Source organism: Macaca thibetana, chromosome 8 (assembly GCF_024542745.1).
Source record: "Macaca thibetana thibetana isolate TM-01 chromosome 8, ASM2454274v1, whole genome shotgun sequence".
Taxonomy (NCBI): domain Eukaryota; kingdom Metazoa; phylum Chordata; class Mammalia; order Primates; family Cercopithecidae; genus Macaca; species Macaca thibetana.
In genome coordinates, this window is record NC_065585.1 from 58,407,270 (window position 1) to 58,422,525 (window position 15,256).

A 15,256-nucleotide genomic window follows, 5' to 3' on the forward strand; every position below is an offset into this window, starting at 1 on the left:
GACTGATCCTTGCACTGCTTCTGAACCAGTCTCCTATCTTCACTGAAAGCCACTACGCACCCAGGAAGCTGACTGCACAAAGGAGAGAATGGCCCAGGTGTGGGATGCGGAGGAGCCTATGGAGTGAGAAACTAGAAGCACCTGGGTGAAAACTCCTAAGCATGGAAAAGGATTAACCTGTTCACTGAAGTTAAAATGAGGCTAGGAGGATGGGTCCTAATTCAATTTGGTGTCCTTATAAGAAGAGGAAATTTGGACACACAGAGACACCACAGGTGCAAGTGCACAGAGGAAAAGCCATGTAAGGACACAGTGAGAAGGTGGCCATCTGCAAGCCAAGCAGAGAGGCCACAGAAGAAACCAGACCTGCTGATGCCTTGATCTTAAGCGTTTAGCCTCCAGAACTGTGAGAAAATAATTTCTGTTGTTTAAAGCACACACCCTGTATAACTGGGTTATGGCAGCCCTAACAAACTAATACACTGCCAATGAAAGCTTTGTTACTATCCCATTTTACAAAGAGCAAACAACTTACCTGACTGAGGTCATTGAGCTCTAAGCATTGGGACAGTTTGAGCACGGCTTTCTTTACACCACTCTATCATTCTTTCCTTCAGTTCTCTGCCAGCCCTATCTGGATAACTGATAAGGTGGGGAGGAACTGGAAAAGTTTCACTAGAGTCAAAAGTCAAGCTGCTCCAGTGCAGTAGCTCATGGCTGTTATCCCAGCACTTTGGGAGGTCAAGGCAAGAGGATTGCCTGAGCCCAGGAGTTCAAGACCAGCCTGGCAACATAGTGAGACCTCATCTTTACAAACAATAGAAAATTTAGCCAGGTGCCTGTAGTCCCTACTACTCAGGAGGCCAAGGCAAGAGGATCGCCTGAGCCCAGGAGGTTGAGGCTGCAGTGAGCCATGACTGTGCCTCTATACTCCAGGCTGAGCAACAGAGCGAGACCCTCTCAAAAAAAAAAAAAAAAAAAAAAAGATCAAGACCAAGGCAATCCTTTGGCGATATTCACAGACTAAGACTTGGCACATCAGATAGATATCTACAGTCACACACACTTTTCTACTTTCCTGCTAAGAAAAGCCTCTGAATCTCATGCAGGATTTTTCTCCTCTTAATCAAAGCAGGTGGAATTAGAGTCACAGATTTTCACTAAAACTTTGCTTCAATAAATTGTGGTTAATTAGTAAGATTTGCTGCTTCAACATGGGTGATCGGAGATTTGAAATAGCTTAGGGATGAATAGTCAAATTATATATATATTTTAATTTTTCACAAAAATGGTTCCTCTTCCTTGCAGATTTCACGTTATTCCAGGCCCAAGCATAAGTATTAAGCTAATAAGGAGTGATTCATTTCTATGAGATTGGGCAATTTCCCCTCATTTCTGATGATTTATTATTTCGATCTCGATTTTTAAATATATTTTATCAAATTAAATGCTAGGGAAATCACATTTTGCCTTTACCACTACGTTACCAGAAATGGGAGAAACTTTAATGTAAGTTCTGTTGCGCCACCTAGTGGCTGGTATTAGAAGCGCATACTTTAGAAACAGCCCGCAGTCAGTAGGAAAGCAGGGACCCAGAGATACCAAAATTGGAACGTAGGTACCTTCAGTCTGACAAGGAAGACACAATGTGTCTATTTGCTGCTCTGGTAATTATGCAGAACCCATCCCAACAGGACACCTCACTGGGATCTTTGACTCATTGTTTGCGATTATGTGGCAAAGAGAACCTGCAAAGGCTGTGACTTCCAAGGAAGAAAGGATGAGAAGGAAGTGTTTTGTGTGTGAGTGACAGACTGAGCCAGGAATAGAACCGGAATGGCAGCATGCTTTCTAACACTCACATGCAGATCCCCAGCAGTGGCATCCTACTTATCTGATATGTCATCACATATATACTCCACAGGGCCTGAAATCAGAACGTGAGAGGGAGACTACAGTGAGATTTGTGTTTCGTTTCTACCAACTTTATTTTTACCCTAATGGTATCAGCAATAAAGTATTGTCGCTAGATTTTTTAAAAATGTTTTGAATAGTGAGTTTATAATCTAAATGAACTCCATTCAACTATACATCCTCAGCAGTTGCTCTGTCTAAAGCACTGAGCCAGACATGGAGGGCTGCTGCCCAGCTACTGCAACCATGTTGTTTCTGCCCTCTGGAGCCCTTCGATAGGAGGGAAGACACTAAATAAATGAGATAATATACTTGGCTGTAAGGGACTCAAAATACATGAGGCACTTATATCAGGACCTGGTACATAGTAAATTACATAGTCATTATTAAATGGAGAAATAAAACTGATGCAACTGTGTGGGAGTTTCTACACAGGTAAAATCAGATTCTTCCTGTGGCCCTGCCTGATCATAGAAAAATTGACTAGATCAGGCGTACCCACCCCAGGGTCACAGACAAGTGCCAGTCGGTGGCCTGTTGGGAACCAGGCAGCAAAGAAGAAGGTGAGTGGTGGGTGAGTGAGAGCAGCTTCATCTGTATTTACAACCACTGCTCATTGCTGGTATTATCACCCAAGCTCTGCCTCCTGTCAGATCAGCAGTGGCATTCGATTCTCATAGGAGTGGAGCCCTATTGTGAACTGAGCATGCGAGGGATCTAGGTTGCATGTGCCTTATGAGAATCTTATGCCTGATGATCTGTCACTGTCTCCCATCACCCCCAGATGGGACTGTCTAGTTGCAAGTAAACAAGCTCAGGGCTCCCACTGATTCTACATTATGGTGAGTTGTATAATTATTTTGTTACATATTACAAAGTAATAATAATAGAAAGAAAATGCACAATAAGTGTAATGTGCTTGAATCATCCTGAAACCATCCCCCCAACTGCCCATCGGTGAAAAAAAATTGCCTTCCACAAAACTGGTCCCTGGCGCCAAAAAGATTGGGGACTGCTGGATTAGATTCATCTTCAGGATTCTGTCTAACTCATGACTACCCACTTTGACCCAAACTCCTAGAAAATTAAAACTATTGCCAATTTTCAGGGAAAGTTTGACGGAGATGATTTTTACTAGTGTTGCAAATATTGACTGTAAGTTTAGGTCTAAGTAATATTAATAAATTATGACATCACAGCACTTTGCAAATTTTTTATCACATTTGACTTTGCTGGTCCCAACAGCTACCAATCAGTATCCTGCCTCACATAGTCAATGGCATGAAGAACTGAATTCAGAATTCCCTGCCCTAGTCATATCACCTATAATTTACTTGTTTAATGAGAAAGGGGTTTAAGATAGAACAAAGCATGTCCCTTTGTAATAAACAGGCTGAGATGGAAAAAGCCCTGAAGACCATTGCTTATACTTGAGAGTGACTTAAATTCACAGTGAGTTATAAAATAGTGATGATATCTTAAGTTCTGTTTCAAAGAAAGCAGAAATGAGCCTAGAAATTGAGAAATTCTATAGGACTAAGAGAGTACACATTCCAAGGAAAAATTTTACCAACCTTACACTTGGATTCAGAGCTTGCCATTATTAAAAGTGGAATTTCCTGGGTACGAGAAACACCATCTAACCTATGGCTCTGTTGTGAATCAAAGTAACATTGCTCCCAACTCCATTCAAATCTCCAATATCCTCATTCAAATCTGTAACACAGCTGTACAGCACTGAATTTCTCATTGCCCAAAATGGAATAATTTCTAACAGCTTCATTCTATATGTCAGCCATTTTTATTTAGCATCCAACATGCCCTAAACCCTGGTGAGACACTGAGAATACAAGAGTGAATAATACAAACACTTTGATCTCAAGTTGCTCCAAGTGTAGATAAAAACACACACTCTGGTGATACTCCTCCTCCAATACCTATCGTACGTGTGACCTTAGAGAAAGTCAACAGGCTTCCTGGGATTCCAGTTTTTATCTAAAAACCAGGAGTGATGACCATCTATTCATTAATGCCAGGCATCAGTGGGAGGCTGGAAGAATTAAACAGGTAAAGATATGACAGTAAAACATAATACAAATGTTATACACTAGTATAATGCTAATGTTGATACTTTCTCAGGTACTCTCACTTTATAGAAAAAAGAGACATTTACAAAGCAATCCTGTCTTTTCATACATCAGAAAATTCCCTAACTAAACAAAATGGAGCTGGGTTACCGAGAGAAAAAGTTGCCCCAGGATGTAATTCTTTTTAAATCCCACAATAATGAAGCAATGTATATCTCAAGAAAATAATCATTTTCTGGAGAAAGAGAATAATAATAGTTCTCAAACACATTATAAAATATAATGACATCACAATGCAAACTTTATTTCACTAGGCCTAAATCCAAATAAGAAGGATTTAGTCCTAAACAAAAGCTGCCCCAAAGCTAGTGGCGTCTTTTCATAAAGTAATCATTGAGGGACAGAATCACTTAATTGGTGGAACTTAAATTCTAAGTTTTTACTATATACAGCTGCTAGATTCAGTTTGCATGACTTGATCCATGTGCTATCCGAGTATGTTAATAAAAAGTCATATTTAGATTGGTTCAAATGTTTTTGTCTGAGGAAATCCAAGCCGTCAGCTGAAAGCTATGGATGTAGATGCTTGTGTGTGTTCCTGCCGAGAAAAGTGCTCACTGTTTATCTATGTTCGGGCTTATCTCCTAGGTTGGTCTCACACTTCCCATTGATCCGATTTCCTTCACTGGTGCTATCTGCCCCTGAGCCCACCTAAAGAATAAAAGGGGAAAGAAGCCTGAACACATTTCTCTGCAAAGAGAGACATTTTATTAAAATTTAAAATTAATAGGCTGGGTGCGGTGGCTCAAGCCTGTAATCCCAGCACTTTGGGAGGCCGAGACGGGTGGATCACGAGGTCAGGAGATCAAGACCATCCTGGCTAACCCGGTGAAACCCCGTCTCTACTAAAAATACAAAAAACTAGCCGGGCAAGGTGGCGGGCGCCTGTAGTCCCAGCTACTCGGGAGGCTGAGGCAGGAGAATGGCGTGAACCCAGGAGGCGAAGCTTGCAGTGAGCTGAGATCCAGCCACTGCACTCCAGCCTGGGCAACAGAGCGAGACTCCGCCTCAAAAAAAAAAAAAAAAAAAAAAAAAAAATGAGAGTTGAAGTTTCATCAGTTCTTCTCCCCAGACCCATTCTCCTTTCTTCCTCCCTAGAGGTGGCCACGAAGACCCTCATCTGAGGATGTCCCTCCACTCCTCATCTTTATCGTTTTACTTTATAGTTATATGAACGTAAACTGGCAGTAGTGTGTTTAGATTTTTGTAGTTGGAATCATACGGAATATATTCTGTATTCAGACTACACTATTGGTTGAATTTAATCATATATTTAAATAGATATAGTTTATTTTATTTTTATCTTTATTTTTCCAATTAATTTATTGATTTTTTTAAGACAAGGTCTTACTCTGTCACCCAGGCTGGAGAGCAGTGGTGCAATCTCGGTTCACTGCAACCCCGCCTCCCAGGTTCTAGCGATCTTCCCACCTGAGCCTCTCAAGCAGCTGGGATTACAGGCATGTGTCACCACGCCCAACTGATTTTTGTATTTTTAGTAGAGATGGGGTTTCGCCATGTTGGCCAAGCTGGTCTCAAACTCCTGAGCTCAAGCAATCCGCCCTCCTCAGCCTCCAAAATCTGGGATTACAGGTGTAAGCCACCACACCCAGCCGATCTGTGATTTATTTTAACCATTTTACGATATTGCAATCTACAAATATTCAATATTTTATCTGCCCATAGGTTGACAGTATGTTGTTTCCAATTTTTTCAGTATTGAAAACAATACAGTCTATCCCGTGGTATCCACAGGGGATTGGTTCCAGGACCCCCAAGGAAACCAAAATCTGTGGCATAGTATTTGCAAATAACCTACCCACATCCTCCTGTATACTTTAACTCATCTGTAGATTACTTATAGTACCAAATACAATGTAAATGCTATGTAAATAATAATTAAACCATATTTCTTGTTTGTATTTTTTTACTGTGGTACTGCTATTTTGGTTTTTTTTTTTTTTCCCCTGAATATTCTCCATCCACAGTTGTTTGAATCCGTGGAGGTGGAGTCCATGGATACGGAGGCCGACTGTGCTGCCACACTGTTATATTTCCTTTCATTTAGTCTTGGAGTTGGGGTCTGTCTTGGGAGACTGGCCATACACTCCAGCCTTGCCCTCACGGGGCTCCAGAGGATGGGTGGTGGCTGTTCACAGTGTGCCTTTCATGGGATACTTCTTGATCCCAGTCGACGACCTCATGCCTAGGTGGTCGACCATGAACAGACATTTCTCTCACAGGGAATTTATTTATATTGACTGATGCTCTTGTGGCTTTTATCTGATCCGTGTCCAGTTTATTCCTATAAGATAGCCACTCCCTAGGAAAACCCTGTACTGGAAAAAAAGTTAGGTTTGGATATGTCAGTCAGGCGAGACACAGGGGAAGCAGCACAACAAAACCCATGAAATAATAGAAGCATTTTTATTAATTACAGATCTCAGAGAGAAGAGGGCAGCACGCCTCACAGGGCCAATGGGAAGGGGGAACACTCGTGCTCAACCAGTGGGGAGAGAGAGAATGGGCCAAAGCCTTTTTGGGATCCAGGGTGTTACCCAGGGAGGTTTCCCAGGGGAAGTTCTGACAGGTTGGTTTACAGCAGACATGAGTTCCATGAGGTCTTGCTGTGACTGACAGGTAGTCACTGTGGAATATCTGCTCATCCATGTGGGCTCTGAAAGTCAGTGGGGCAATTCTAGTCAGTTGCATCCAGCTGTACCATAGAACGGTGGTCACCAGGAGGCAGTGGTATAAAGCAGGTGTCTGGATCAACCATATTGAGGAACTGGAAAGAGGCAGAGAACTGGAAACTGTATCAAGAGTGACTGATCCCGCTTCCAGTATGAGAAAGTTAAACTTATATTCAAAATTGGTGCCAAGGCAACATAAAATTATAAGAATATATATATCTGTGTATATATACTTATATTCTGATTACTGTGGCAGTAATTCTGATTATATATATAATTTTATACATCTAAAATATATGTATTATATATGATTATATTTAAATTATATATATTTATAATATATATTTTACATTATATATTATATGTACATAATACATACATACATAATTTATATATATTATAGATATACTTATGTAAAATCAGAATTACTGCCACAGGAAAACAGCATTTAAAATCATTAATATTTCCCATGAATACAACTTAATATAGTTGGGAATTTTCATCAAATACATTCTGATAGAAATTGTTCAAGGAATACAAATGTCATTTTTGATTTACAAATTATAATTAAAACCTTAAAAATTAGTGCCAAAAATTCAGATTATTTATATGAAAACAAATATAAGTGGATCTTTTGAGATCTTCTATTTCTGATCATTTACAATGTAAATCTCCACGGATATGAGTGACTGAGAGTTACCTTCATTGCAGAAATATTCCAGACACGTACATGTTCAAGAACTTCCAAGCATATTTCACGTGGATTTTCTTTACCATATCAAAGACACAAACTTTCTTTAGTGGAGAAGATTCAAAAATCAATCCAAAGTCTGTTTGTCTTTTTTCTAAGTGAGTTTTAAATGAATCAGAATACCAGTATCTGAAGTGAAATTATTCCAAAATGATGACAGCATTTAAAGGAATTAAGCACTTGGGCCATTTATTTAATTTTTACTGAAAACAAAAGAACCATGCCTTTTAGAGAGAAAAAAAAAAGTTATGTTTGTAATTTGCTTTAGCAAATATGCTAACCTATCAGACATACTAGGACTAAAACAAATATAAATAAAATGTGTACACTTTGTGCAAAGCAAATACATAACAAGCAAAGAAAAGGTAAATTTCCCTCTGCCTAAAAGGGCCTTTGTGCATCTTTACAAATGCAAATCATCCTCATCCTCAAATGATTCAAATTTTATTACCCAAATTAGAACTTTTCTGGTGCCTCCCCTCTCTCCCATCCCACTCCCAAGCAAAATTAACTCTCTTTATCTTACAAGTTTTATGTATATTTGTGGAATGTTTTATGACATGATTATCTTCTACCATCAATTACAGCTTTTCTGCTTACTTACAAGATCACCCCAACTAGAGTTATTTTCTTTCATCTTTTTTTTTTTTTTTTTTTTTTTTTTTTTTTTTTGAGACTGAGTCTGGCTCTGTCGCCCAGGCTGGAGGGCAGTGGCCGGATCTCAGCTCACTGCAAGCTCCGCCTCCCGGGTTTACGCCATTCTCCTGCCTCAGCCTCCGGAGTAGCTGGGACCACAGGCGCCCGCCACCTCGCCCGGCTAGTTTTTTGTATTTTTTTTTAGTAGAGACGGGGTTTCACCGTGTTAGCCAGGATGGTCTCGATCTCCTGACCTTGTGATCCGCCCGCCTGGGCCTCCCAAAGTGCTGGGATTACAGGCTTGAGCCACCGCGCCCAGCATTTTCTTTCATCTTTAATTCCTCCAAGGTTGTCATACAAAGCCTTGCTCAAAACAGCTTCTCATCAGTATTTGTTAGACTGTATTAAGAAGATATATCTTCCATAATGGTTGAACTAGTTTACAATCCCACCAACAGTGTAAAAGTGTTCCTATTTCTCCACATCCTCTCCAGCACCTGTTGCTTCCTGACTTTTTAATGATTGCCATTCTAACTGGTGTGAGATGGTATCTCATTGTGGTTTTGATTTGCATTTCTCTGATGGCCAGTGATGATGAGCATTTTTTCATGTGTCTGTTGGCTGTATGAATGTCTTCTTTTGAGAAATGTCTGTTCATATCCTTTGCCCACTTTTTGATGGGGTTGTTTGTTTTTTTCTTGTAAATTTGTTTGAGTTCTTTGTAGGTTCTGGATATTAGCCCTTTGTCAGATGAGTAGATTGCAAAAATTTTCTCCCATTCTGTAGGTTGCCTGTTCACTCTGATGGTAGTTTCTTTTGCAGTGCAGAAGCTCTTTAGTTTAATGAGATCCCATTTGTCAATTTTGGCTTTTGCTGCGGTTGCTTTTGGTGTTTTAGACATGAAGTCTTTGCCCATGCCTATGTCCTGAATGGTACTACCTAGGTTTTCCTCTAGGGTTTTTATGGTATTAGATCTAACATTTAAGTCTCTAATCCATCTTGAATTAATTTTCGTATAAGGAGTAAGGAAAGGATCCAGTTTCAGCTTTCTATTTATGGCTAGCCAATTTTCCCAGCACCATTTATTAAATAGGGAATCCTTTCCCCATTTCTTGTTTCTCTCAGGTTTGTCAAAGATCAGATGGCTGTAGATGTGTGGTATTATTTCTGAGGACTCTGTTCTGTTCCATTGGTCTATATCTCTGTTTTGGTACCAGTACCATGCTGTTTTGGTTACTGTAGCCTTGTAGTATAGTTTGAAGTCAGGTAACAGTATGGCGATTCCTCAAGGATCTAGAACTAGATGTACCATATGACCCAGCCATCCTATTACTGGGGATATACCCAAAGGATTATAAATCATGCTGCTATAAAGACACATGCACACGTATGTTCATTGCGGCACTATTCACAATAGCAAAGACTTGGAATCAACCCAAATGTCCATCAGTGACAGACTGGATTAAGAAAATGTGGCACATATACACCATGGAATACTATGCAGCCATAAAAAAGGATGAGTTTGTGTCCTTTGTAGGGACATGGATGCAGCTGGAAACCATCATTCTTAGCAAACTATCACAAGAACAGAAAACCAAACACCGCATGTTCTCACTCATAGGTGGAAACTGAACAATGAGATCACTTGGACTCGGGAAGGGGAACATCACACACCAGGGCCTATCATGGGGAGGGGGGCGGGGGGAGGGATTGCATTGGGAGTTATACCTGATGTAAATGACGAGTTGATGGGTGCTGACGAGTTGATGGGTGCAGCACAGCAACATGGCACAAGTATACATATGTAACAAACCTGCACGTTATGCACATGTATACTTTAAGTTCTACTTAAAGTATAATAATAAAAAATAATTAAAAAAAAAAAAAGAAGATATATCTTCTGGCCTTGGCCTTTTTTTCTGTCCTAAAGAACCAAAAGCTTTACTTTCTGAAGTGATTTTTAAAAATTCTAACACTACATTCATCTGAATGCCTCTCACCAATGGCTACTTGGAGATACTTCAATCATAAATTATTAGCTTGCCTTATCAGTCAAGCAACCCTGAAGTCTAAATTTCATATGGATCTAGGTCAAGTGTCTGTTACCAAAGCTATTACAGAAAACTGGTGATTGCTAAAGGAACGATTATCCGATCCACAAATGGGAGCAGACCCTTAGCTTCTCCTTTCTCTGCCACTGACTCTATAATTAGTTCACAGCAAAATCATGATTCCCTCAAGGGGTGGACAGGACCACCCACAAGAGGAAAGTTGTTACATGTTAGCAGCTCTGCAAGAAAATGAAAAAATATATATTTATTGAAAGCAAAAGATTCAAAACTGCTATGTGAGTTTTTGTAGCACCTAAAGATTTTTCTTTAGCTCTTATAGATATAATTATTTAAACAGAAGACAAATATAGACCTATAGCCAAATAGTGTTTCTTACACTATTAAAGTGAATACGAACATTCACTCAACAGATACTGCTTTTGTATCTATTGTGTACATTTTCCCCGGCCTTAAGAAGATAATTGAGTTGAAGAAGAAAGATAGACAAGCCTGCAATGTTAAATAATAATATCTAACGATGGTATGAAACATGTTTTAAGAAAGAAAAATATGCAGCAAAGATTTTGATCTATGTTGGTCCTGATATACTAACAATCTATTATTAGTATATTACCATTAATAGCTGTCATTAAGTACATTAAGTTTTTGTTATAAGTACCATTTTTATCCCCATTTTACACATTAGTAAACTGAGGCATGAGAGGTTATGTAGCAATATGTAGCAGAGACAGGATTCACACCCAAGTCTATCTGAGCAAGATCTAAATCCTTGCCATTATACTATAGGTATTTTTTTCTAAATTTTGGGTCATGACAAGTCCATAGCCATTGGCAGTTAATATTTTTATGTTAATACAAACAATATATATTACTGTTTATTTTCATTGAGTTTTGAATTCATTTGGAATATTGGCCTTTTAGTTGTTTCTATAAGAATTATTTTTCTTTTTATATAGGGTTGTGATACACAGATGATTTATGACATGTTGCTAAGATTGAAATCCATTCTCTATTTGCCTGGTGACTTTGTCTGCAAAAAGGTGAGTGCATGCTATTTTTCAAATGCACAACTAATAAATGAATTTGAGTATTTCAGACATAAGTCAAGAGCATTGTTTAAACAAAATTTGTTCAGGGTGAATTCCATAGTATAGAAATTATTATGATGTATAGCTCTGTACAGCAATAATGCGCCCTCAGAGTTCACAAAGGAACAAGACAATATGGATTTCATTACTCATATTATAGGATAGAAGTGTGGGTAGCCTGAAAAACTGCTTTGTATAAATGTTAATTATCAATTGTCACAGCTCATTAATCTCAAATATTTAAAGTGGAGGAAAAAGTTCTAGAAGCGATAGGTGGTTCAGCCTTTTTTATGTCTTCGGCAAAATATCAGTTACCTTCATTTTGCTCTCCCAAGTAGTGAATAATCAATGCCACATTTTAAAAACCTGTACTGTGCTTTTTATGATTACAAAATAATACATGTTCATTATTTTAAGATAGAAAACACATAAAAACATAAGGACATAAATTCCACCATCCAGTAATAACCACTCTTCATATATTTTGGCCTATCTTTTTATATTGACTGATGGATAGAGCTCGTGCTATAAAAGTGGCATCATACTGTACATATGTTTTGAAACATGTTTTGTCATGTAACAATATATCATATGAACATTTTATGTATTAAGTAATCTACAATATGATTTTTAAAAGCTGCATGATATTTCAGTCTAGGGATGTATCAGGATCAATTTTCAAATGTCTGCTATCATAAATAAAACGAACATCCCCTCAGATAAATATTTTTGCATATTTCTGATCACTAACTTGAAGGGGGAGAAAAGGAATGATGACCCTGGGATTTATATAGTGAGAAACTAAATCAAAGATAAACTCAATAATCAAAATTTTAAAAGAAAAATGAGTAGTTAAAAAAAATGCAAGATGATCCAAGACCTCGGTGAGTTCACAAGCGAATAAAGATGAGAGGCACTTTTATCATTTCAAAATAATGTGTTAAATGCTATGGTCAAAGAAAGCACAAGCTGTTGTAGGACATAAAGGAGGGGCATCTGTCCTTCCTGGTTACTGGTAAGATTTCCTAGAGAAGATAAGGTCTGAGCTAAGTCTTGAAAAATGAATTGGAGTAAACCAAGTGAAAGAGGAAATAGGCGTTCTGGGTAGAGGAAAGAAGTGTGAGCTAAGGCAAAAAGGAAGGAACTGTGTCTATAGAGGGAGTACAGAGAACTATAATAAGGCAAATGTTAGAACAATTTTAGAATGATTTATTCTACAAAACTCAGGAAATGTTTCTCAATACAATGAGCCAGAAACAGTGCTGGGCACTGAGCAAAAAAAAAAAAGATGGTTCTTGTCCTTTAGGGTCCTACCTTTCTAGTGCCATGGTATTCAATTCACAGTGCACATCAGAATCACCTGAATGAAGATGTCTGGGCTCCACCCCTCAGTGATTGATTTGGTCTAGATGGAGCCCATATACCAGTATTATTTAAAAGTTCCCATATGATTCTAAAATGCAGCCAAAACTAAGAACCACTGGCTTCATGGGCGAGACAAGCAATAAACAAGTGAAATTAAGTCAATGCGTAATTCCAAAATGTGCTAAGTTGTATAAAGGGAAAATAGAAGTTGCCAGAAGAGTATGTAGTGACAACGACACTTAATTTAGATCCAGGGTTGGGAGATGGGGAGGTTATTAGGTTGTCAGGAGTGACCCTCGAAAAATCTAAAGATAAATAGTTCTTTAGTTTCAAAAAAAGAAGTGGACAGGATGGTATTTTTTATGAAGACTTGGAACCATGAGCCAAGAGGCAAGATGGAGGTTGGCATATCCTAGGAACAGAAGCAAGTGAGTGATGGGCTGTGGTGAAACAGACGAAGTCAGATGGAGTATGAGGTACTTCAAGGCATCAGGTGGAGATGCCAAGTACACAGTGAAAATCAGTCTAATGAGAGAGGATGGAACTGGGGGTTACTGGGAATTGGAATATAAAGGAAACAGACTTCAAGAGAAGCTCAAGGAAAGGTCGGAGAAGAGGGCCTTGGCTCTAACTTTGAAGAACTCCAGTGTTCATGGAAGAGATCAATGAAGAAGAGTCAGAGAGGGCAACTGAGAAGGAGCTTTCATAGATGAAGGGGGGAAATGGAAGAGAGATTATGATAAAATGGGAACCAAGAATATACAATCCCACACAAATTAGTCCAAGTTAAAATAAGGCAGATTAGTGATATGAAATCAGTTTTATTAAAATGGGAAATACAAGTCACAGTGCAGTCCAAGAACCCCTTGGGGGCAGTGGTGTACTGGAATGACATGACTTTAATGCACCAAAAAATGTCCTTTCATTTGGGGCCAGTAGCAACAGAGATTGAAAATTGTGATAACTCACATAAACTTTAGCACCTGTGCCCCAAGCAGTGCAAATTTGTTTAACAAAGTATGAAATGCAGAGTAGATGCAACCTTCTCATTTCTAATTTCTTCTTCACATCACATTCATCACTCAATAACAAAAACATCAGTGGAGACAAATGAGGCAGGAAAAGGAATAAATGGGTGGAAAGTAGAAATGAGGAGACATTAGACTGACAGGTCACATTTCTTTAAGAAGGGATTTGCATGATAGTAGATATTGACAGAGAAGAAAGGCTGTTACTTGACAGGACTTCAGGTGGCTGAATTCAGCGTTGTTTTGCTTATCGTTGTCACAAAATATTGAAGGAATATTTTGTGAGATATTCTCCAAAATCTCCAAAATATTTCTCAAAAATAAGAGAAGGAAAAATATATGTTCAATTTGAGGTTATCTGAATGTAAGAGATGACGGCATTTGGGGCCAAGTTTGCTGACCTACCTAATCCCCAGGAATTGACTGAGTGGTAGCTTGGGCGGCTTGAAAGAGTGGGAGTTTTCTTCAGATGCTCTAGGGCAGGGCAGAAATCACCTAGAGCTCTTGTTAAAGCATCAGTTTCTAGGACCTCATTCCCAAAAACTCTGATATATATTTCTGCAGTGAGAACTCTCAGTAAACTGAGAATTTGCACCTCTACACAAGCTCCTAGTGATGCTGCTGCTGGTGACCCAGGAACCACACTTTAAGTAGCACTGCTCTTTTCTGCTGGGGTGCCCTTGAGTGTCACAAAGCCCTCATGAGCCTTAGAAATAGCTTCCTACACAGAAACCCTGAAATTTTGAAGTGCACTCTCTCCAGGGGTTACCTCACTCTACATGAAGCTCTTGTTTTTTCATATTTTCTCCAAATTAGTCCACACACTAACAACCAGAGCTTGGTTCAATCTTATTTTGCACATGCTGTCAGCCCTTATTCTCTGAGGAATGTCTACTTAATTTGAATGCTAATTAAACTGCAGAAAGGGCTTAAATTAGCCTAGAAATATGCAAGAAATAGTGGAAGTTTTGGTTCGTTGATTATGCCAGATCTCCTTGGAAAATTATTGAAATGAGCATTAAAAAATAATTAAAAGAGCTGAACTGTATTTAAGTACTCACTATGTACTTCTACCTCCAGTCAGTTGTAATAACTGCCTTTGAAAAATCATTCCAGTTCCTTGAGAATTACTTCATGCAAAGAATAAGGAATATGACCCCGTCCTCATCATTACTTCCTAAAGTATCTCTTGGAAAACTAATTTTCAGACATCATGCCTTATTTTTTAAATTATTCATGGCTATTTTATTGGTTTTTAAGAGATCATTCCCGATACTGGAGTCACCGTTAGATATGGTCTGTCTTCATGTATTATATGGAGTCAGATGACATAGGTGCCACTAGTTCTGGCGCTGTCACCTGCGAGCCTTATACGTTTGCTCAAGACACTTAATTTTTTAAACCTCGACTACCAATTTTTAAACAAGAGTAATGATGCCTTTCCTACTTACTTTACTGGGATTTTTGCAAGAATTAGATGAATGAATATCTATGAAATGCTTTGCAGTTATAAAGTAGCATGTTCTGTTAGAACAAATATAGGAATTAAAATAAGGAGCTAT

At 38.7% G+C, this 15,256-nt stretch overlaps 1 protein-coding gene across 2 annotated transcripts in view; it reads left to right on the forward strand.

Moving 5' to 3' along the window:
- Positions 1-15,256, forward strand: part of CNGB3 (cyclic nucleotide gated channel subunit beta 3) — a 158,658-nt gene that overhangs the window by 115,497 nt on the left and 27,905 nt on the right. For both annotated transcript variants that reach the window (XM_050801220.1, XM_050801221.1), the window contains one exon: positions 11,170-11,253. In XM_050801220.1, coding sequence (XP_050657177.1) covers positions 11,170-11,253 — 84 coding nt within the window. The remainder of the gene's footprint in view (positions 1-11,169; positions 11,254-15,256) is intronic.